The 25,826-nt window shown below is 35.9% G+C and overlaps 1 protein-coding gene across 1 annotated transcript in view; it reads right to left on the reverse strand.

Moving 5' to 3' along the window:
* Positions 1-24,218, reverse strand: part of COL24A1 (collagen type XXIV alpha 1 chain) — a 586,013-nt gene extending 561,795 nt beyond the window's left edge. Inside the window, exons 1-4 of the mRNA XM_007946195.1 lie at positions 24,131-24,218; positions 22,719-24,082; positions 8,393-8,446; positions 5,167-5,220 (exon numbers count right to left, since the gene is read on the reverse strand). Coding sequence (XP_007944386.1) covers positions 5,167-5,220; positions 8,393-8,446; positions 22,719-24,082; positions 24,131-24,218 — 1,560 coding nt within the window. The remainder of the gene's footprint in view (positions 1-5,166; positions 5,221-8,392; positions 8,447-22,718; positions 24,083-24,130) is intronic.
* Between the last annotated feature and the right edge of the window lie 1,608 nt (positions 24,219-25,826).

Here is a 25,826-nt window from a genome sequence, read left to right on the forward strand (position 1 = left end):
GGCTAATGCTTTCTCCCTTTTCTTCTTTATTATTGGTTTTGTGCTTATTAAACCCATATGCTTTCCTTCCTTCTGGATTTGCTTAGGGGTATTGTTAATTTTCTCTGTGGTTACCTTGGAGTATATTCTTGTCTCTGCATTTTTAGAACAGTGTGTACTGTGAAGACATTGTCCTGTTCTTCTCTCCATTTGGAAGTTTGTACCTAGAATTTTATTCCCTCTAATAAGTTAGTTGCTGTTGTTCTGTGCTTATTGATTTCCTTGGTATTTAGAGTACAATGTTTTATGGTCTTACTTGGAGTTTCTGTTTCTGATTTCATTTAAATGTTGATGCCACGTATCCTGGTTTTCTTGATCTCTGTTGTGGGTTCTTTATTGGAAGGACTTCCTTAAGCATTTCTTGTAGGGTTGGTCTGGTTTTCACAAAATCCTTTAATTTTTGTTTGTATGAGAATGCCTTGATTTCACCCTCATATTTGATGGAAAATTTGGCTGGATATAGAATTCTTGGGTGGAAGTTCTTTTCCTTCAGTGTTTTATATATGCTGTCTCATTGCCTTCTGGCCTGCATAGTTTCTGCTGAGTAATTGGAGCTCAGCCTAATTGTTTAATTATTATAAGTAAGATTTCTTTTGTCCTGGGCAGCTCTCAAATTTTTTTCTTTGTCTTTGGTTTGGGAGAGTTTGATTATAATATGCCTTGGTGTTTTTCTCTTGGGATCTATCTTTTGTGGGGTTCTATGATCTTCTTGGACATATATCTTTTCTTCTTTCATGATATGAAAGTTTTCTGTTAGCAGGTCTTCCATAATTTTCTTGGTGTTTTTTTTCCTTCTTGTTCTGGAATTCTAATGAGTCGTATGTTGTTTCTTCTCATGTCATCCCATATAATTCTTAGGTTCTCTTCATTTCTCTTAAATCTTTGTTCTGAATTTTCTTCATACAGCCTGGTGTACAGGGATTTGTCTTCTATTTGAGATATGTGTTCTTCAGCCAGTTCTAACCTCCTCTTTTGTACTTCTACTGTGTTGTATAATTCTGTAATTTTGATATTCATCTTCTGGATTTCTAACTGCTGTTTTTGTATGAGTTCTGATTGTGCATTAATCTTGTTATTTTGTTCTTGAATAATTTTCCTGAGTTCTTCCAGGGAACTGTCTGTGTTCTCCTTGTTTCTGTTTGAGGTTTCCTTAGACTTGTAAACTCTATAAACATATCTTCTAAATTCCTTCTCAGATAATTCTTCGCCTCCTCTTTCTCCATTTTTAATGAGATCTTTGTTTGTGGTTTTGCTTCTAATGTCTTGTCCTGTTTGTTGTTGTTGTTGTTTGTTTGATTGATTTGAGGTTGCCTGTTGTTTCCTAAATATTTTGAGGTTGTCTTTAACTATTGGTATGTATTGGGTTATTTTGTCTTGGTTTTATGGTTTAATATTTTGCAAAGGTGAAGCTGGTGTATTTTGGTTTTTTAGTTATTAATTCATGTATGCTGGGTTGCTCTGCAGTTTTCTTTGTGATGGTGGAATCACTGTGTGGAATGTGGATATATGTTTCTGATTGCCATAAAGAGGGTTTAGAGTTCAAACTGGGAGGTATTATGGTGGCTGAATGTGGTTTCTTCTACTGAATGAGTGAAGTTATTGGTGGAGAAGGTGGGAGCAGAAGATCGGGAGAAGAGAAGTTCCCTGTTGGTAGGGGCAGTTTCTAGGGCTTTGGGCAGGCTGCTAATGATAATGTTGTACTGTTATTCACAGGCCTGCAGCTCAATTTCAGCAAAGACTCCAGTTGTTAGGGGTTGCCACCTTCCACCAGGCTCAGACACAAGCAAAAACTCCACTCCTGAGGCCCCTCAGAGCCAAAAAACCAAACCAAAACAACTGCCCAGCTCTGTGATTTGTCACAGGGGCTCTTCTCCCTGGGCCCACCTGCCCGTGGCACCAGCCCAACCGGCCCAGACTGCAATCTGCCATGGGAGCTCCCCTGTGGGTCTTCTCACCCACAGAGCCAAAGATATGCTCAGTTTCAGTGGCACGGGAATCAAGAGAGTGCCTGCTAGTAATCTCTGGTCCCAATATCACTGATAAAGTCAAGCCCAGGCCTCTCAGTGCCACTAAGGTGACCCAAGCCTGGTCAGTGACCCACTACAGGGGCACCTCCCTGGGCCCACCCTCCTACAGCACCAATGGACTCTCTACTCAGGTTTCACTGGTGCTGGACATGCCCATTTGCACCTAGCCAACCCAAGTTACCAATAAAATCAGGCGCTGAAGGTAGATCCTTGGGGTGATTGCTGATATGCTGGTGTGGCCGCTGGTATACTGGTGTAGTGTGTCTTCCTCCTTAACCCAGGGAGGTCTCAGATGGCCTTTCTCACCTGCTGGTTGGCTATCCCCCAGGGAAGTCTCTGATGGCCTTTCTCAGCTACCTGTCGGTGCTCTGGAGGATAGATCTTCTGATCTTGTTACTTTTTCCTGGCTGTCCCTTTCTTCTTTCTAATTCTACTCCTCTGAGTTTGGTGCACTCTGACTCAGTGAGCTATTCAGAGCACCAGAATCCCTGATTCAAACTGCTGTACCTAGTTTTTCAAGCACTTAGATGCTTGAGGGAAACAGTGTGATGATCACTGATGAGACTCCATTATGAATCCCCTCCCTATGTCCAACCAAATTCATTTTCCATATAGCAGTTTATATACACTTTGTCTCATGACACTGACTGCAATTTCCCACAATGCGCCAGCTCTCTTCCCACTTCCTCCTCATAGTTACCTCTTCACTGTGTTCTTCCCTCCCATTCACTCCTGCCCACACCCTCACCCCTGAGCTGTCTCCCTGTGCATATATAGCCATTCTATTCTCCCATGATTGTTCTCTCCAAGGAGTGTATCTACCTAATATAAATGTTCAGCTCATATGCCTATCTTTGTTTGGCTATAAGCCAGAGGAGCAGGTTCAATTCCAGACCTGAAAGGCAGCTCGGGGCCATAGTCTCAGGGGTTCCATCAGGCTCTATCAGACTAGCAAACCTGGTCCCTTTTTTTTTTTTAAATGATTTTGGATTTTGAGTTTTGTTCCACATTGATCTATCCAGGATCTCCTACATAGATCCCCCTGTGAGTGGTTGACAGTGGTAACTGGGCACCATCTAGTTCTTCTGGTCTCATACTCATATAGGCTGAGGAACACATGGTATACTAGTTGCTTGGACTAATTGTTTCCATACATCTTTGGCTTTCTTCATTCTTCTTTGCTCTGGATGAGGAGGGACCTATCATTGCATCTAGATGGCTGCTTGCAAGCTTTTAAGATCCCAGTCACTACTCATCAAAGCAGGATGTGGAACAATGTTTTTGTGTAGTATGTTATGCCATTTGAGCTTTCTGTCCCCTGTGACCATAGTCCTGGGCCCACAGGTCCAACTATTTACTCCCTCCAGGTAGCTGGCTGTGGCTAAGAAGTGACTACAACTTTGTCCCCAGTCAGCTCTACTATGTACCTGGACATTCTTACAAAACCTACAAATACACTTGTAGAAACAATGTCTGCCAACCCTATACATGGTCATGGGCACACTCCCCCTTTCATAGACATATTTAATAATTCAGCCTGTCCACCCATCTATCCACCCATATATCAGTGTTTGCCATCACTGACAACACAGTACTGTATGTGCAAAAGTGTTCATGTTTATTGTTTGTATCTCCCATGCACCTCTCTACATCTTCCTCTTCCTCAATGCTACTGCATTGATCACTCACATTTGGTGCATTGCCCTTCTTTTCACCCAGATTAATACTTGTCTCTACCTATCTAGCTGTGTTCCATCACCTCCCCTCCTAGCCCTGGTAACCAACAAAGAAAATTTCCTTCCATATATAAGCCTTTCCTTGACTTTTTACAATAATGGACTAATACAATATTTGTCCTTCTGTGATCGACTTATTTCACTCAGCATAATGTCCTATAGAGGTCATCTTTATCACCTGTCAAAAAACTAATGTCCTCCACAAATAATGTGCAGTTAAAACAAATTATAGTCACTGTTGGCTATCTAGATACCATTACCAAATTGTTAAATCAAACATGAATTAAAGATTAACTGATAATATTCAGCCTCTAAGAAGTCTACTTTTTGGGTTGCAAAATGAATGTAGGTTTTTCTGGGGTTTTTTTCTTCCCTCATATATGAGTTCATAAAACATTGTATTGGTAAAGAGTTACAAATACTCAAAATTATATCCAAACAGCAAATGTGTTCTTGAAAAGAAATATTCCCTTCTCTTTTCTTCCATCTTCCTTGGTGTTGTAGAAATGTGTCTGTTAGTAGGGGGATAAAGCAAATAACTTCAGCTCTGTGGAGAAATATGAGCTGGGCCTTTATAGCTGTTTTATACTTTCACCAAACTAAATAAATTTCCCAAATAAAGCTTTAAAGAATAACAACCCAAAGCTGTTCAGGTCAAATCAAGTAAACTCATAGCATACCCACATGTTACAGAGTAGTACTGCTCTGTAGGGTTTTCTCGGCTGTAATCTTTATAAAAGTAAATTTCCAGAACTTTCTTCTTCAGTCCTGCTGCATGTATTCAAACTCTCAATCTTTAGGTTTCTAGTCAAGCACAAATAGTTTGCACCACCCAGGACCATCTAGAGACGATAGAGATCCTCAGTACCCAGAGATTAGCCTTAAAAGTTAAGGATCTTCTATTTTAAAAAAAATTATTTATTTTGTTTTTATTGTTGATAATATGCACAGCAAAACATAACCAATTCAATAGCTTCTACATGTATATTTCAGAGATAATGATTACATTCTTGAGTTGTACAACCAGTCTCACCCTCCTATTCTGAGTTGTTCCTTCTCCGTTAACATAAACTCACTGTTCTCTGAGATTCCTATCAAATCTGAGTTGCTGTTGTCAAAAAAACTCAAACTCACTGCCATCGAGTTAATTCCAACTCATAGCAGCCCCCTTTGGGTTTCTGAGGCAGTAAATCTTTACTGAAGTAAAATGCCCAGTCTTCCTTCTGTGGAATGGCTGGTGGGTTGGAACTGCCAACCTTCTTGTTAGCAGTCAAATGCCTTAGGCACAGAGCTCCTTTGCTGTTGTCAAGGACCTTCTTTTTAATGTCAGGAAAGTCATGTGATATTCATTAGTAATTACTCACCTTTGGACCTGGTAGTCCAGGTAACCCAGGATTTCCATATGGCCCTGGTATGCCCTGAAAATAGTAAAGAAGTCCAATTATTCTCAGAATACATTTCAATGCAAATAACAGATAGATATATTATTAAATATTATATAATATTATTTCATTAAAATCACCTTATTTTTACAAAGTTCTCTATCTTTTCTGAGATCTTGGATGTTTCAGTATTGGAACAGATAGCTAGACTAATTATAGAAGAGAATTGTAGCTTTCATCCTTTGCTTCAAAACACTGCCTTTAAGGTATTTACTTCTCCTCTTCACCACCACTATCTCTAGCAACAGCGTATTGTTTAATGTTACTTTTGAAAGGTGTATAGAGTAAGAAGCCTAAAAATAACAAAGTAAAATTGTTTAGTTACTCTCCCCTAAACATGTATTATTCCTTCTGCTCTTGAATTTTTGCTTATGCTATTCTGTATGCCTTAAAAACATACTATACTTACCTTTATAAACCAAAACTAAACCAGTTGCTATCAAAACTATTCCAACTTGTGGTGACTCCATGTGCATTTGTTTTCAATGGCTGATTTTTCAGAAGTAGACTGCCAGGCTTTTCTTCCAAGGTACCTCTGGGTGGATTTGAACCACCATCCTTTAAGTTAGCAGCCAAGCTCTTAACCATTTGTGCCACAACTATCTAAATCATTCTTCCAGACTCAACTCAGAATCCTACTTTATTTTTAAATCCTTGACACACTATCATGAAGTGATTTCTCTCTCCTACTAACTTCTGTAGAAATTAAAAACCTGTTGCAGATAAGTCAATTCTAACTCTTAGTAACCCAATAAGATAGAGTACAACTGCCTCAAAGGGTTTCCTAGGCTATGAAATCTTTAAAGAAGCAGACCGACACATTTTTCTTTCATAGAGTGGCTGGTGGGTTCAAACCATCAACCTTTCACTTAACAGGCAAGTGCTTAGCCACTAAACCACTAGGGCACCTTTCTGTAGAGATTACTGGAGGTAAAATTCATTTGCCAATTAATCACATATGGCCTTGAGATATTTCTTATACTGTTCTAATCTGTTATTTAAATATTTTGTTGCTATTAGACTATTTAATGATATGTACTGTTTATTTCTAAGATTATAAATTCCTTGAAAAGAGACTGATTCTTATGTTACTAGTGTAGCACATACCACATATCAGCCATTCAATGAATGTTTGCCAATTTTACTTCACTTTACTAGTAAATTATACAATCAGAATTTAATGATTGTTTCTATTTACTGAACCTATTATGTACTGTTAATGTTTTACATTTCTTATTTCTAAAGATAGGTATGGTCAATAATGCAAATGTTGAAGGCATATCTAGCAAGATTAAAATTAAGGACAAAAAATTAGATTTCATGACATATGTAATTAGTAAACTTCAAAAAATGTTTTTTTATAATGTAGACAGCAAAAATCATGGGCATTAGTGAATGAATTGTTGCTGTAGATTTAAGGACATTATCCTTAAATTGCCCATTGTCGGCAAGTTGACTCTGACTCACAGTGACCTTCTAGAACAGAGTAGAATTGTCCCGTAGAGCTTCCAAGGCTGTAAATCTTTACAGAAACACATCTTTCTCCCTCAGAATGGCTAGTGAGTTCAAACCATTCACCTTTTAGTTAGCAGCTGTATGCTTAAACCGCTGCACCACCCTCACTCCTTTAAGGAGAATAGATATTAACTTTTATTTCACAACACACAGTAGTGTAAGAGTGAGCCAAGAAAGTAAAGAAAAAATTGTATCAATGAAAGTTTAAGATTTTTTTACAAAGGGTAACTTGTTTGTATCCAACAAACCTAAGAAGAAAAATATAAATAAAGTTGAAAGTCTTTAGTTAGATAATGAATTGAAGTAGAGGAAATTAGAAACACAAATGAAGTTAAGAATACAGTTCCTTAAGGGGAAAAAAGATTGGGCAAATGCACAGAAAGAAAAAAGAATAATAATAATAATAATTAAAAAAAACCCTGTCATGGAGTTGATTCTGACTCATAGTGACCCTACAGGACAGAGTAGAACTGCTTCATTAACATTTCCAAGGCTATAAATCTTTATGCAAGGAGACTGCCTTATCTTCTCCCATGAAATGACTGATGGGCTTGAAACACCAATGTTTTGGTTAGCAGTGAAATGCTTTAACCCCTACACCAAATGAGATGGAAATCAGGGAAGGAGATTGCTGAGCTGTGAGACCTCATGGACAGTCAGAACCTAAAGGTCATGCTATGGGAGAAGAGCAGCCTTAGCAGTGGAGAGGGAATGGAATTTATGCAAAGGTATTATCAGTCCCTCAGAAAAGTAGGATCCGAACTGAAGGGCTAGAAGAGAATGGGCAAGGTTTAGAAGAGACTGTGTGAGGAATGTGATAGGCCATCAGCTATAGAGAAATAAAAGAAATGTTAGACAATAACTAGGGCCTAGTGAGAATTTATCTTGAGCCTAATATGGGCAACAGTTTGATGTCAATTTGAAAAATTTAAAGTAATATTTTAGAGTGATTTTATTTTATTTAAAATACTCTTTTATGACAAAAATCAGGATGAAAAGAAAGTGGATTAGTGAATTATAGAAATGATATTTGAATTTGTCTTTGTGACACATAATCACTATTCTTCCAGCTCATTGAAGAAAGAACCACTTTCTGTCAGTAAAAATCCACATTTTTTTTTTTTTTTTTAAGTTTCAAATAATCTCCTTCTAACACAGTAGGAAATTACTTGTTAAACCCATGTAATATGAGAAACTACTGCTGAAACTTAAGGCAGCTTTTTTTCCTCAGGGCAGTTTTTTTTTCTTTTTCTGGTCAATAGCTCTAGCATTTTCCACTATGTAATCCAGGAATGCACTATTTTAAGACAGCCCACTCCTCTTCATTCCCCAAACAAACAAACCTCACCTTGGACTATCAACTACATATGACGACACTTTTATAACTAAGCATGTTACAAGTAGCACAAGAACAGTCACTTATCTACAAATTTCATGATTTTTTCTTGAGCATGTTCACAGAGAATATTTTGGCTGCCTGTTCATACTCAAATAAAAAAGGCTGCATGTGTTCCTAAGTTTTTGAAGATATAGGCAGCTTTTCAAAGCAAGTACATACTGTACATTACTAGTAAAAACATTTGGAAAGTTACTAATTCTTATAGCAAATTGGAAATGGAGCCCATCTACTCACCCTTGGACCTCTCTTTCCTGCTGGACCAGGGATACCTGCTGGGCCAGGTGGACCCTTGGAAAACAAATGCCAGGGCATTAGACACGATAGTAGATATATCTTTTTCACAAGTCTTAATATAGTTCCTGTTCAGAGTAATTCTTCTCAGTTTCCAGTTCCTAGCTGATGATGATTTTAAAGTAACATGAATTCTCTCACCCTAATCAGCTTGGCTGAGAGTTAAAGTTGAAATGTCCTCTTTAATCTGGCCAGAAAGGGAAGCAGGAAGTCTATGACTTACATTTACAGCCACTGTATCTGGTTTTTAAAGAGACTATACCTAGTAATTTTGTGGGTAATTTTGACCTAAATTTACTTTTACCACAGAAGGAGGTATTCAATTTAGGTTTAAAGACCATCATCTACAGGTTGTTTTTTCAAATCTTTTTTTTTTTAAACTTCCCTTGAAAAATTAAAACACTGGCCATTTTATGTTCTTTTAAAAGAACTGTACTGAGGAGCTGTATGATGTGTTGAACTGTTATAATGAGACCTCTCTAACATTTAGAGTGGCAAATCTGCCTTATACCAAAGCAGTTCACCAGGAGGTAATTAATAGAGTTAAATGATTTGTAAACTGAACTGTGAAAACAAAAACAGATCAATTTAAAAGTGCTCAAAATTCTTTAAATGTTACTTTTAAAATACATCAAATATGAAGTAGGAAACATACCTCTTTGCCTCTTCATATAATGCCTTATATTTTTTTACTTACTTTAATAATCAACAGTGGAAAAGTAAACAGATGCTCAGTTGGGATACTGTTGAGCATATATTCATTCACTTGTTCATCTATTTATTACTGAGCACCCTGCTGTTATGGCATTATTCATGATGTATATAGAACATATACATATTCCATTTAACAAATATTCATTCATGAGTGAAATAAAAATAGCAAAAGCCTTGAAGTTAGACATGTCAAGGTTAAAATTCTAGCCTCACCACTAATAAATGACATTATCTACTGAACCTCATTTTCCTTAATTGTAAGATGTCTATGTACCCACCATGATGGTACATAAAGTAAAGGCATGACTGTACATTGAGTCATATATAATTGCCAATATATGTCTATTTCTTAGCCCACAAAAATGCAATTTAGTATACTCTAATCTATAGCACCACCACTCATCTGTTAATTTGTCATATTGTGGTGACTTGCATGTCACTGTACTGCTGGAAGCTATGCCACCAGAATTTCAAATACCAGCAGGGTCAACCACAGTGGTCAGGTTTCACTAGAGCTTTCACACTAAGACTACTAGGAAGAAGGACATAGAGGTCTACTTCTGAAAAAAAACTGGACACAGAAAACCTTATGAATAGCACTAAACCTCTCTGATAGAGTGCCAGAAGATGAGCCTCTCAGGTACAAAGGCACTCAAAATACACCTCAGGAAGAGCTGCCTCCTCAAAGCAGAGTTAACCTGAATTATGTAAATGGAGTAAAGCTTTTGGTCCCTCCATTTGCTGAAGTAGCACAACTCTACATTAGAATAAACAGCTGCAACATCCATTAATAATAGAAAAAGGGAGTATATGAAGTATGAATCTAGGAAAATTAGAAGTCATAAAAAATGAAATGGAATACATAAAGATCAGTATCCTAGACATCAGTGAGATGAAATGGCCTGGGATTAGCCATTTTGAATAAGACAGTGACACAGTATACTCTGTTGGGAATAAAATATTGAAGAAGAATGGCATCACATTCATCATCAAAAAGAACATTTCAAGATCTATCCTGAAGTACAATGCTGTCAATAATAGGATAATATTCCTTATGTCTACAAGAAAGACCAGTTAATATGACTATTGTTAAAATTTATGCACCAACCACTAAAACCAAAGATGAAGAAATTGAAGAGCTTTACCAACTTCTGCAGTCTAAAATTGATCAAACATGCAATCAAGATGCATTGATAATTGCTGGTGATTGGAACAACAAAGTTGGAAGAAGAAGGATCTGTAGTTGGAAGCCTTGGTGATAGAAACGATGCCAGAGATTGCATGATAAAATTTTGCAAGACCAATGACTTATTCATTACAAATAAAATTTAAACAGTGATGGTATATATGGACCTCACCAATGGGAATACTCAGGAATCAAATGGACTACATCAGTGGAAAGAGGTGATGGAAAAGCTCAATATCATCAGTCAGAACAAGGTCAAGGGCTGACTATGGAAGAGACCATAAATTACTCATTTGCAAGTTTACATTGAGCTGAAGAAACTTACAAGTCCACAAGAGCAAAAACATGGACTTGATTATATTCCAGCTGAATTTAGAGACCACTTGAAAAATATATTTCATGCGTTGAACATCAATGGCCAAAGACCAGATAAGTTGTGGGATGACATCAAGGACATTATACATGAAGAAAGGAAAAGGTCATTTAAAAACAAGAAAGGAAGAAAAGACCAAAATTGATATCACAAGAGACTCTGAAACTTGCTATTTAACATAGAGTAGCTAAAGTGAAAGGAAAAAATCATTAAGTAAAAGAGCTGAACAGATTTCAAAAGTTGGCTCCAGAAGACAAAGTAAAGGATTGTAATGAAATGTGCAAAAAAAATGGACTTAGAAAACTAAAAGGCAAGAAAATGGTCAGCATTTCTCAAGCTGAAAGGATTGAAGAAAAAATTCAAGCCTTGAGTTGCAATATAGAAGGATTCTATGGGCAAAATATTGAATGATGCAGAAAGCATCAAAGGAAAGTGGAAAAACATGCACAGGCACACTGTACCAAAAATAATTGGTCAACATTCAACCATTTCAGAAGGTAGCATACGATCAAGAACAATGGAATTGAAGGAAGAAGTCCAAGTTGCACTAAAGCCATTGGTGAAAAACAAGGCTCCAGGAACTGAGAAGATACCCATTGAGATGTTTCAACAAATGGATGCAACACAGGAAATGCATAGTCATCTATGAGAAGAAATTCGGAAGACAGATATCTGGCCAACTGACTGGACGAGATCCATATTTGTGCCTATCCTAAAGAAAGATGATCCAACGAAGTACAAAAATTATTGAATGATATCATTATATTTATTGCAAGTAAAATTTTGTATTAAATAATCCAAAAATGATTGCAGTAGTACACAGACAGGGAACTGCCCAAAATTTTAGCTGGATTTAGAAGAGAACATGGAACAAAGGATATCATTGCTGATGTTACATGGACCTTGGCTGAAATCAGAGGATACTAGAAAGATGACACCTGTGTTTTATTGACTATCCAAAGACATTCGACTGTGTGAATCATACAAATTTTTGATAATATTGAAAAAAATGGGAATTCTAGAACATTTAATTGTACTCATGAGTATATAGACCAAAAAGCAGATATTTGAACAGAACAAGGAGATACTCCATGGTCTTAGATCAGGAAAGGTGTGCATCAGGGTTGTATCCTTTTACCATACTTTTTCAATATGGCTGCTGAGCAAATAATGTGAAAAGCTGGACTGTATGAAGAAGAATATGGTATCAAGATTGGAGGAAGACTCGTTAATAACCTGAGATATGCACGTGACAAAACTTTGCTTGCTGAAAGTGAAGATGACTTGAAGGACTTACTGACAAAGATCAAAGACTACAGTTTTCAGTATGGATTACACCTCAACATAAAGAAAACAAAAATCCTCACAACTGGACCAATAAGTAACATCACAATAGATGGAGAAAAGATTGAGGTTGTCAAGGATTTCATTTTACTTGGATCCACAATCAACACCCTAGGAAACAGCAGTGAAGAAATTACACGTTGTATTTCACTGGGAAAATCTGCTGCAAAAATCCTCTTTAAAGTGTTAAAGAGCAAGATATCAAGTTGATGCCCAAAGTAAGACTGCCCCAAGCCATGGTATTTTCAATTGTCTTATATGCATGTGAAAAGTGGACAATAAGGAAGATCAATGCACTTGAATTGCAGTTGGTGAAGAATATTAAATGTACCATGGACTGTCAGAAGAACAAATAAATCTGCCTTGGATGAAGTACAACCGAATGCTCCTTAGAACCAAGGATGGTGAGACTTCACTTCTTGCACTTTGATCATATTGTCAGGAAAGACAGTCCCTGAAGACATCTTGCTTTGTAAAGTAGAGGGTAAGGGAGAAAAAGGAAGACCCTTAACAAAATGGACTGACACAGAGGCTTCAACAAAGGGCTCAAGGATAGCAAAAATTTTGAGGATGACATAGGACCAAGCAGTGTTTCATTCTGTTTTACATAAATTCTCTATGAATCAGAACCAACTTGATGGCACCTAACAACAACAATAACACAATCTATAGCATGGCTAGGTTACACCTAGATGTGTCCTCCAGAAAGTAAAATCTATACTTAGTTTCACAGGAGGGGAGGGAAAACGGATTAAGGGCAAAGAGATCTTTGCAATTGAAAACAAGGAGAAAAGAGTGTATTTGTGAAATAGTTTCTCATTTCTCATTCTTTATAATCCTTGGAACTTTATCTTTTATTGATATTAGTCATATTTCACTTTTCTGATATTATTTATATAATTCAAACCATCCATTTCCCTTCAATTGCATTTCTCCTTCTCCTATCCTCCAGTTTGATAAAACTTTTCACATATTTCCTAATACTGAGAGAGAAGTACTATCCTATTCAATTCCAAATTGAGGGTATTCTCTAGCCTTAGTGGTTCAGCTATTTTAAAGCTATTATGAAAGCATTAGCTTCTATCAAAAATTGATTTTCATTTATTATTGGGAAAATTGAAATTCTTTTCAAATCAATGAGGTTATAATCAGAATTTAGCTGGTGTTTACTTGAATTAAAGTTACCCCAATAAAGAACAAATAGAAATTGGAACAAACAATTGAATATTAAAATGTCAACTTTGATTTATTGCTTTGACTATGCTCCTTTATAACAAAAGAAAATGCTATTCCATTCAAGTTGAAAAGGTAGTTAATATTAGATGTTGTTGTTAGATGCCGTTAAGTTAGTTTTGACTTATAGCAACCCTATCTATGTACACCAGAATGAAAGTATATCTTATGTCATGATTAAAATATTCAAGTTGTTTAATAAATACTAAATAAAACTCTATTTTTTAGATTGCCCAACCCTCCTTCCGAGGAGTGGTTGGTGGCTTTGAACTGCCAGCCTTGTGGTTAGCATTCAAATGCCTTCGGTTCTATGCTACCAGAACTCCTTATTTTAACATATCCTCACAATTTTGCATTTCCAAATATTTGAGAACAAGTTATTAATAGGCATTTTCTAGAAATCAGTGAAGAAAAGTAATCTTTTATAGCCTGCCTTTTTTGAGGGGAATAATTAATTTTAAGAAAATACAGTATTAGAAAAAGCACTTTAGCTTTCAGTTTACTATTTATTAAAAGAAAGTATAACTCAGTCAAAAGCAATGGCTACATACCCAGCCACTTGAGATTCAGATCTTTCCTCAATCATTAACTGGCTGAATGACTTTGGACAAATCAGTTACCCTTTCAAAGCTTTAGTTTTCTCATCTTTAAAATGTTCATAACAAAATAAACCTCTCAGGGTTATGGTGAGCATTAAAGATATTGTATATAAAATATCTCTTATTGTACCTGGTTCATAGTAGATAACCAGTAGACTATAATGTAATTATTATTTTTTAAATATGCCTAGATGTACTAAGGAGATCTGGTGGCCTAGTGCCTAAGGCATTTGACTGCTAACCAGAAGGCTGGAGGTTCAAACCCACCAGCCATTCCTCGGAAGGAAGGTTGGGCAATCTACCTCCCTAGTGATACCGCCTCGGAAATCCAAGAAGGGGTGGTTATGAGTCGGATCCGACTCAATGGCAGTGTGTGTGTGTGTGTGTGTGTGTAGATGCACTAGTGTGGTAATTTACAGAGATCCTCTAGGCATATGAGGAATTGAATGTCCTTTCCCAAACATCAAATGTGAACTACCTCCAAAAAACAATTACTGAATTATTTCACAGTGTCCATCCTTCAGTGGAGAAATATACGTTTGAGAGGGTACAAAAAAGAAATAGTAGTGACCTAGATTACTGAAGTCTATGTCTAGGGTCCTAGAATATGAGAACATATGATTTTTGTCTGTTTGTTTGTTTTTGTGTGTGTGTTTGAAGAGACCCCTGCTATCCATACTCAAAACCTCAACTGCCATCGAGTTGATTCTGACTCACAGTGAACAGTGTTGGATTTCCACGGCTGGAAATCTTTATGGAAGTAGATTGCCCCATCTCTTCCTTCTGTGGAGCAGGTGGTAGATTTGAACCGCAGAACTTCTGGTTAACAGCCAAATGCCTTATCCACTATGCCATCAGAGCGCCTTTACTATCCTGCTATCCATAGGCTCAATATAATCCTTTGGAACAATTTTACCGTCTAGAAAATCTGGCTCTTTATATTTTCATTTATTGGATAATCACAGAAATATTGTATTTTAGAGCTGGAAAGAAAATTAGAAATTGGGAGGCTGAACAATCTATTCTTTTAAATTACATAGGAAACATATCCTTCAACTTCCATGGCCTAGTTTTCTTTATGCTAAATTCTATAGATGATGATTCTAACATTTATTTTTTTAAAATAAAATTCCAGACGCGTATCTTAGTGATAAACTCAAACATTCTAATATAACCTTCTGCACACATAATTCTACCCTTAGTTAATTACCTTTAATTATCAAATGGTGATGCCATCTAGTCTTGGCCTGTTTAATAAGAACCTCATCTATAAAAAGGATGATAAAATCTGCTTTTGAGGGTTCCCCTCCCCAATGACTTATTTTTAATATTGCTTTTAAATTTATAATTCTCTAATTAAATGCTAATTTACATGGTAATAAAATTTAATTATGTAGTTATTCTGTAAAGGTAACTATCAAATGGGAAAAGTATTGCCATAAGATTGTATGATAAGAATAATGAAAAAGAAGAAGAAACATGGGTATGAAATGGAGAGAACAGAGACTAAGGACAATTAAATAGAAAAGAGTAACACAAACTAAGGAAAAATAAGAAATATGGGGAGAGAAGGAATAAAAAGTACAGAAATATTACCTTATTCCCTCAGATAAATGTTCTAAAGAGACCTACCACAAAACTCTTAACAAATTTATACATCTATGTATCAAAAATAACACACTAAACTCTCTACCTGTTTGGCTTCTTTTCCAATGTCCTAACATTTACTTTGTTTTTATATGACATACGGACTGAGAGAAGAGATGATCTAAAATATTATGAATGATTTATCTATAAATGCCACAGATTTTAATGCAATCATACTAAAAGGAAATAAAGTTGGAAGAACATACAAAAATGTTAGAAAACTGAAATTCCAAATGTGTAAATACTAAGGATTTCTCCATCACCAGCCATTTCACAGACAATCGATCTTTGCATACTAGAATAAACTAGAATCTCATTGAAACACCATTTCTGCCATATGGGAAACCCCTTCAATGATATATACTTTTCTAACATTTATGGACTTTTTTCAACATAAAATAAAAGTGGGATTTAGTAAAGTTCTGCTTTATACGGATGACCAAACAGAACTTTCATTACAAAGCATTTGTATGCTAACTTAAACCCTTCTATGTTATTGAATAGGAAATTACATGAGTCTTTTTTCCTTCACTATTCAAACAATAACTTCTTAGGTCAAAAATAAGGAGTTCAGAGGGGGAGAAAAATCAGTTATCACCAATATTTGCTGTAAATTAAAGTGACTATAAAAATGAAAGGTTTTTGTACTTTTTGAATTTGATATATACTTTGTCCTAAGCTTTTACTATATAAAGAGTTTCTTGATTTATAACTGAAATCTTTTTTTTGGCAGGTTCTTGAGCTATCTCACTGACTTAAGCTACCTAGTAAATGATAAATATGTCAATTAGACTTTCAAAAACTTCTGCCACCTTACTTCTAGAGAGAAAGTATAAATTTCAGTAGAGAAACCTCTAGGCCTCATTTTCCTCATCAGTAAAATGGCTACAATAATTGTTATCACCTATTTGGCTGTTGTGAGAATCAAGTGACATAATTCACTTAATGTGCATAAGACACAAGGGGTAACCTTGTGTCTCACAAGCTTAAGACTAAGCTCGAATTTCTGGACAGAAACCATGCAAGCGAGAAGACAGTGGGATGTTATATATAAAACCCTGAAAGAGAAAAATTTCCAGTCAAGTATTATGTACCCAGCAAAATTGTTCCTTAAATATAATGGTGAAATTAGGACATTTCCAGATAAGCAGAAATTAAGAGGATTTGTTAAAACCAGACCAAACTTACAAGAGATGCTAAAAGGAGCCCTTTGGTCAGAGAAGCAACAACAGCCAACAACAACTGACCATTAACACACATGATGATATAACCCAGAAACCAACACAGCTATGGAAGTATCCAAAGTAGATAGGCCTACAGATTGTAAACAGAGACATCAATTGACAAATGAGGACAACTATGAACCAAAAAGAAGGAAAAAAAACTGTGTCATTATAGAACTTCTAGATAGTAGTGGAGTCGAGACAACTACAAGATAGAAAAGACTGTTCTAAATTTGGGAAGAAAACTATAAATCACAGAGTAACCTCAAAGAAAAATGATAAACCTTCACATCAAAATAAAAAAGAGGACAAGCATAAATATTCTCAGCAAATACTAAAACAATAGCAATGAAGGAAGTGATAAGATGATTCATAAATAAAACGAGCTCAGCATAGAAAATTATATGGAACAAAGAAATAAACACAATGAAAAAGCACATGACAAAAATGACAGCAACAAACTTATATTTTCTGATAATTACATATCTGGCAAGGGACTTATCTCTAAGATTGATGGAAAACTCCAACACCTCAACAACAAAGGAACTAACAATCCAATTGAAAAATGGGCAGAAGACATGAATAGACACTTCACCAAGGAGGATATTCAGGTGGCCAGCTAATACATGAAGAGATGATCACAATCATTGGCCATCAGAGAGATGTAAATCAAAACATCAATGAGATATACTGTCTCACCCCAGTTATTTTCAATGAGACAGAAAATAACAAATGCTGGTGGGGATGTGGAGAGATTGGGACTCTCATACACTGCTTGTGTGACTGTGAATTGACACAACCACTGTGGAAAGCAATATGGCGATTCCTCAGAAAGCTGGAAATGGAGGTACCATTTGATCCAGCAATCTCATTACTAGGTATATATCCTAGAGAGGTGAGAGCCAGGATAGGAACTCATGTTCATCACAGCACTATTTACAATGGTAAAAAGATGGAAACAACCTACGTGCCCATCAGCGGAAGAGTGGATGACCAAACTAAGGTACATACACAAAATGGAATGCTATGCAGCACTAAAAAATAATGTAGAGTCTGCAAAACACCGCATAATATGGATGAACTTGGAGGACATTATGCTGAGTGAAATAAGTCAATCACAGAAGGACAAATATAGTATTAGTTAGTTGTTGTGGAGGGCCAAGGAAAGGTTTATATATATGGAGAGAAAGTTTCTTTGTTGGTTGCCGGGGGGAGGTGGGGGGAAACACTGTAAAAATAAAAATTAAAAAAAATGCATTGACTCATGTCACTTTAGTTTTGTGTATTTCACTGTACATAAATTATATTTCAATAAAATGCATTAAAAAAATCATTCATTATGACCAAGTGGGGTTCATACCAGGTATGCAAGGATGGTTCAACATTAAAAAAATAATAATAATAAAATAAAGTATATGAGACATAGTAAGTACTCAATAAATGTTTTGTGCTATTATTGTTAATAAGATATTACATACACTAAGGCAAAAAAATTCACTAGACCAATATATCTAAGTAGCCCTCAAGTCAATAATTTTGGAAGTCCTGCATCTTATATTCCTTTTTAAATTATTTATTCATTCATTAATTCAATAAACATTATTAAGCATCAAGCCATCAAGGAGCTTACACAATAGAAGAAAATATACATATTGACACAAAAGTTACATAAACACAAAATTACAAATTTTACTAAGTGATACAAAGGAAAAGAACAGGCAACCAAGAGAAAGATTAACATGGTGGACTTACACTGTGGTGTTAGAGAAAGCTTCTCTAAGGAAGCGTTGTTTAACTTAGACCTAAAAGATAAATGTTGTTATTATTTGCCATGGAGTCGGCCCCGACTCATAGCGACCCCTCCTTGGGTTTCCAAGGCAGTATCACTACAGAAGTAGGATTGCCCAACCTTCCTTGCAAGGAGTGGCTGGTGGGTTTGAACCGCCAGCCTTCTGGTTAGCAGTCAAGTGCCTTAGGCACTATGCTACCAGAGCTCCTAAATAGGAGTAAGGAAAGAGGAGAAAACAATATTCCACAGAATAAAGGATAAAATGAATGAATACACAAGTAAAACAAAACCAACAACAACAAAAAGTAGTTGAGTCAAGGAGCTTTAAAAAAACTAATAGTGAGAACAAGAGGGAAAGCAGGACAAGGTGAGGTTACAGAAATAAGCAGGGGCCAGATCACACATGACTGCACTGTTCACAGAAAGGAGTTTTTTTATTTATTTCAAGTGCATTATTCTGCAACTAAACAGCTTAAGCAAATAAGTGATGTAATCTGATTTATGTCTTTAAAAAGGTCACTAAAGAATTTTTTAAAAAGATAGAAGAGTAAAGACATTTTTTAAAACTATCCTTCCTCCCCAAAAACCCACTGAAGACAACAAAAAGCACCACAAGAAAACATCATCTCCAGTGATACAAGGAATAGACCATAACCACAAGCTACAAAATATGTACATTATCCCCCAGATACTGGGAAACCTTGGAGTGAGGAAAGATGTTAAGAGAAGGCAGGGAAAACAACTTCTCAGACCTGAAAGTATGGATAAGATACAGTTATCTCTAAAAGTTTATCAGTCCTAAAAATTCATTTCAACAAACTTTTGATTACAATGATAAAGTTTAATAGCATGGACAAATGATAAGAGAAATAATGCATAATCCTGTAAAGACCCAATTCTAAAACTAGGGTCAAGAATATAGAACTGTAGAATTTAAGAGGAAGAATCGATCAGTTTCATGATCTCCAACCAAATCTCCTAATCACAGAATATTTCTGGTGGTGGTGGTGTTGTTGTTATGTGCCGAGGGGATAAAAGACAAGAAGGACAGAAATCACTATATCACTTCTCAGAGAACCTGTGATATAAAGGCCTTCCCAACATATTGTACATGAAAGGAGGGGAGGCAAGTACTCTAGGTAGAAGACAAGACAAATATGGTAAAGATGTTTAAGGCAGCAATCTAATCTTGATGGATTTGTATCCTTAAATCTTACTTATTGAATATGTATGATGAACAAACAATCTGAGAAGCTGGACTATATGAAGAAGAATGTGTCATCAGAATTGGAGGAAGAGTCTTTGATAACCTTAATTTAATATTCAGTCTTACAGCTTCCATGATAACATTGAGAAGACTGTCAAATCTATTTGCCCAGTCTCGACTGTTCTTCTTCACTTTAGCTTCTTCAGCTTTTCCAATCTTACTGAATTGCCAATGGTTGCTTTAAGGTTTTGCTTCTTGTTTCCCTCTCCTAAAAGCAACTTAACTCTCTTAACTACTGTTTTAGTAATGGTATTACCATTCTCTCAATTCCCCAGGCTTAAAACCTGATTGTCATCTTTGATTCGCTTCCCTTTTTCTTGGTCCCTAGATCCAATTAATTTCCTAGTTCAACTAAATCTACCTTCAAAATATCTTATGAGTGCTACCTTTACTTTGCATTTTCATTGTTGTCAACCTAGATAATGGAACATCAAAATGGTAATAGGAACTTGCTGTCTGTTCTGGGCATTTCTACCAAACTTTCCCATTACTCTTCTACTTTTTGTTGCTGTTGTTATGTACCGTCCAGTCGGACCCGACTCATAGAGACCCCTCCTTGGGTTTCCGAGGCAGTATCCCTATGGAAGTAGATTGCCCAACCCTCCTTCCAAGGAGTGGCTGGTGAGTTTGAACCACCAGCCTCTTGGTTAGCATTCAATTGCCTTAGGCACTATGCTACCAGAGCTCCTAATCTTCTACTTAGAATCCTTCAAAAATTCCCCCCCTGAGAACAAGAGAAAGTTAAAATGGTCTGTTTGAAAATTATGACTCTCCTCAACCTGGATCTATCTATCTATCTTGGGTTTTTATTTGCCTAACATTATTCAGCCTAATATTGTGAAAACCTGGGTTTAAATTCTGGCTCTATCATTTACTAGAAATGTGGTTATAAGCAACCTCTGGCCTTCAGTATACTCATCTGAAAAATTAGAATAATAATACCAACCTTACAACATTGTTTTCAGATAAGATAAAGGGTGTGTTATAGTGGAATTCAATAAATGATAGCTGTTTATACATTTATGTTTTTTCTCAATCTGAAAAGCATGTCATTTCCTTTCTACCTATCAAAATCTTATCCACTTGTTGAGACCAAGGTCATAAACAACTTTGTTCATGAGGATTTATCCTGGACACCTTAGCCTTAAATGATCTTTCATACAGATTAACACAAAAATATTATTTTTCTTACTTTTGAAATTCCTTTCTCCATACATTTATTTTAGTGTATAGAGAACACTTAATCTCTCAGTGACACTCACACTTTAATGTAAGATAAAAAGATACTTGGTCTATCTCCACTGTTGAAATGTAAGCTCCTTCTGAGTAGTGATTTTGTGTTTCTGTTTTACATATAGCAGAGAATAACATTTCTTCACTTACTAATGTTGGAATTTTTTTTTTTTTAATTTACAGAGGAGATTAATACTCATTTTATCACACTGACTTTAATCTAAAAAAAATAAATGGCTTCTATAACTATTTATTTAACACAGTGTTCCCAGAGGTTCAATTTTATTATTAATATGTTGACAATTCATTGTTATAGCAGAAAATTTTTTCATTTTTCTATGACAATATATTCCTCAGACTTTATTTTAAAGCCTCTAAATATTTAATAAGAGTTGTTCCAAAACAAAACAAAACAAAACAAATTTGTTGCTGTTGAGCCAATTCTGACTCATAGCAACCCTATAGGACAGAATAGGGTTTCCAAGGCTGTAAATCCTTACAGAAGCAGACTTGCCTCATCTTTCTCCCACAGAATGGCTGGTGGGTTTGATTCAGCAACCTTTGTGGTTAGCAGTCAAGCACTTAACCACTGCACCACCAGGGCTTCTAAGAGTTGCTTGACACCTATGAAACCACTTCCAGTAAGAAACACAATGCTAAGCAAGTGGCATCATCATCTCCCGCTCCGTGGTTTCTAAAACTAAACCAAACACTCAAACTTTATTTTCATCAAATAAAGAAATTGTTTAAGATGTATTTTACTTTGCTTGTAATTCAGGGGGAAAAAAATTCTGACATGTTAATTATTTCAGGCTTAGAAGGCAAAAACATATTTCTAATGTTACAATTTTAAATGGTTTAAAATGATTTTTTAAAATTTCAAAGGTTGATTTAAAATTACATCTACTCAACAAAAGAAATTTTAAGGTGTTATCTCACAGTTTTGTTTACATAATATTAAAAGCGGCTTGGCTAGTTTTTTTCCACTGAAAGAACTAACAGGCTGACTGGTTATTTTTGTATTAGGTGAAGTTTTTATTGACCTATAAGTGTGTATTGACCACATTAGTAAAAATAGAATATGTTGCTTTTCATGAAAATTAAAATATTTCATTTAGAATAATAATCCCAGAGTTTATTTTTTCTTAAACAATGATTTACTTCAAAACAATCTCTACCTAAAATGAACTTTATACTCCATTTCAACACATTTGGTACTATTCTGCTGGCAAGATATTTAATTGATATATTTAATGTATTTTTCCTTAGTCGCCTATAACTTTTACACCCTCCTGTTAACAAGACTAGGCGTTAAGCCTATATTGTTGTTGTTGTTTTGTTGCAAATAAAGAATAATGATCTATAATTACCAGTTGAATTCCTTGGTTGAATTTCTACTTAACAAGAAAAGCATGCAATTCGCCCATCACTTCACCAGAAATAATTAACCCTTTTATCCTGCCAATTAATAAAATAGTATACAATATTTGAGCCAGTATTGTATTCTGGTTGGATATATTAGAGCAACCATAAATGCATTCATGATAGCTAGGATAAATTTCTGTGACAGAACTGTTCTTTACTGTATTTTTCAATCCAGAGAACTCTTTTTGAAATGGTAAATTAGTGCATTAAGACATATTTTAAAAATAATAACTTACGGGTGGTCCAGTATCCCCTTTTGGCCCTATCAGATTCTCCATTTCGAGCATTGTGTTAAGATCTTCATAATAATAATAATCATGAAGCTCAGTTCCATAGCTATTTTCAATGGGATAAGTGGCATCAGGATCAAATTCACCTTCCTTCCTCAGATCAAGGTGGTTATCCACAGAAAACTCATCCGTCACTCTGTATAAGGTTGTGTTTACAATCTGTTGCATTTCTATGAGTTCATTAGTGTAAACATTTGCTGTAATAGCCTTCTTGAGATTATTGATCGTATCTTGTTCTATACGTGGAAGAATAGACGACATCTTCATAAATGATGAGAGACCAGTTTCTCTATTGTTATGCTGTGTGATGCTGGAAGCATTTAGAAGAGAACTAAATTTCTCCTTGGTGGTCGTTCTTGCCTCACTGAGATGCTGATGTGTCATTGATAAGCTTAAATTTGTCTGAGTAGGTTCCGAAGTGATCATTTCTTTGGCCTGAATTCCATGGTTCAAGAGATCCGCAGCAGACACGTTCTCCGAAGGAAGAGATGTTAACTGAGATCCTGGTATCCGGTGTTCTTGTTTATGCACTGTTGCAGAATCATTATTTAGGATATGTGAAATGTGTCTGCCATCAGTCAACGTGTGTTCTGACAGTACTTTTTCATCAAATGGTTTGAGCAAAGGAGAGTTTTCCAGTATTTCAGATGGTATGACAGTTGTGCGAGGAAGGCTTGTCTCAGGCCAGTATGTGCCTGCTTGGCGACATTGCTGTTTCACGTATGTGCAATAGTTTGCAGATGCTTCTGCAAAAGGAATAATATGCAACTGACATACTATTCCTTCAAAATGGACAGAATTATTATTCATACTTCCTAAGGTAAACACACTGCTAGAATCAAAAGTTTGAACTTCTGAAAAAGTCTCTTTGCTAAAGTATTTCTTTCCACAGTCAGTAAACATTGAGACAACTTTGTTTCTAATATTAATGGCAAATGAGTGCCATAATTCATCATGAACACTGTAGTTGAAAAATACAGACTGCTTTCCTCCAATGTATACCATTAATTTTTTAGGCAGTAATTGAACTCCTAATTGCAGTCTATTTTTATTTCTAATGCTGAAGAGAAATGCATTGTTTACTCTATGTGATTGTAACCCAATTAATATTGTAAATGGTTGTACTAAGTTGACAGGTAAAATTTTCATGAGAGGTGACTCAACATAAGCATCATTTGTTAAAATGACACCAGATTCTGTTAAATGAACCCCCTGAGGTAATGGTGTAGATGATGATGGTACAGCAGTCCCTGATGATGAGTGTCTTACATCTTTGCCTCCAAGGCCTAGTTGATGTAGAATATCTATGCCTGGAAATTAAAAAAGAGAAAAAAAGAGAGAGAGATAAAGAATCTTACTCTTATTCATTAATGTGTTCATATATATATGTTTGAGTATGAGAAAATCTTCTTGGTCTGTATCAACAGTAATTCCTAAAATAAGCATGCTCTATCAATAACTAATTTCCAGGGAACTAGAGCTGGGGAGGGGGAAGATAAGACATTATACACAATAATTTGAATAAAACACCCACACATGTGCAGTTCAGTATCTCTAAACCCAAAATTTAATTAACAAATTAGTTCAGCTCTTATATTTTAGCAATCAGTTAGTATTCTTGTTACTCCCATAAATACACATGTTCAAAGATTCCCAGATGGCATTTCCTTCTTTAATTGAGAACTTACATTTGAAAACTCCTGTAATAGAAGAAGGGAGCTCTGGTGATGTAGTGCCTAAGGCATCTGACTGCTAACCAGAAGGCTGGCAGTTCAAACTCACCAGGCACTCCTCAGAAGGAAGATTGGTCAATCTACTTCCATAGAGACTCTGCCTTGGAAACCCAGGGAGTAGTTGCTATGAGTTGAATCAACTCAATGGTAGTGAGATTGGTTTGGTATAATAAAAGAGAAACTAAAGGTCATACAAAATAATATTTGTCATTGGAAACCATTTTATAGATTGAAATCACACAATTCTTTAAACTAATATTTAAGCTGTTTTCTCTCCCAGTCTCCAGGGAATTTACATGTCACAAAGAAGTCTTCCCTATGCCTAATGCCTTAAAGAAATAGCACACTTGAAGTACTCAGGTCACCAAAATCCTTTCTGATATTGCCTGGACAAGAGAATTTTATTCTTTTTGTTGGTGATCATCATACTTTCTCTCTTCCAAATTTCTTTCTCTTTCATTTTTTTCTCAGTCCACCATAGCAAATAATTATACAAGTTGTAGACTGTTTTCAATATCTATATATAATATATACAATATCTATTTTTATTATTTAGTCTTTATCATGTTAATGATTATATACTGCTTACCTCTATTTCCTAAATATAAACTCCTTGAGGAGAGGTTTTATATTTGATTTATTATTTGATTTCTACAGCTCCTCACTTCAATATAATTCTATAATTTATGAATGAATGAATTTGCCCCACCAGAACCTGATCAGATGTTGTGGTAGTTACATTTGTGTGTCAACTTGGCTGGGCCTGGTTGAGTGTCTGGGCAGCTGGTGATAGTTATTCCCCATGATGAGAAGGGCAGTCAACTCCATGGTGGGATTTACTACAGGCAGTTGAGTAGCTGCCTTTGGGATGTGGTCTGCTTCCTATATATAAGGAGAAGCCTTAGGAATGGTCTCTAGCCTGTGGCACACTTGGACCCTGCGTGTAGCCATGTCGTTGCTCAGCAGCCTGCTATGCTCTGCCAACCTTTGGACTTAAAATGGACCTAAGTTAATGGCCTGCCATGTGGATTGGTAACATCGGGACCATGCCTTTTACTTGTCAACCTGGGGCTTCTTAGCCTCAGCAGTCAACAGCTGTCTGAGTAAAGAAACGTCTTTAGCTCCATTGGGCCGGGAGTAGGAGGCAGAGCTGGAATCCAAGGTTGAGGGGCTTTCACCCAGCCCCTAGAGCCTGGCACTTTGAACTTGGACTTAAAGCCTCCAAATTGTAAGAATAAACTCTTACAATGTGTTTGTTAAGGCCATCCCATTTGTGGTAACATTCTTGTCAGAGGGGCACTAGGTAACCAGGACAGATATA

The sequence above is a fragment of the Orycteropus afer genome, unplaced genomic scaffold (assembly GCF_000298275.1).
Source record: "Orycteropus afer afer isolate SDZICR_OR568_19922 unplaced genomic scaffold, OryAfe1.0 scaffold00152, whole genome shotgun sequence".
Classification (NCBI taxonomy): domain Eukaryota; kingdom Metazoa; phylum Chordata; class Mammalia; order Tubulidentata; family Orycteropodidae; genus Orycteropus; species Orycteropus afer.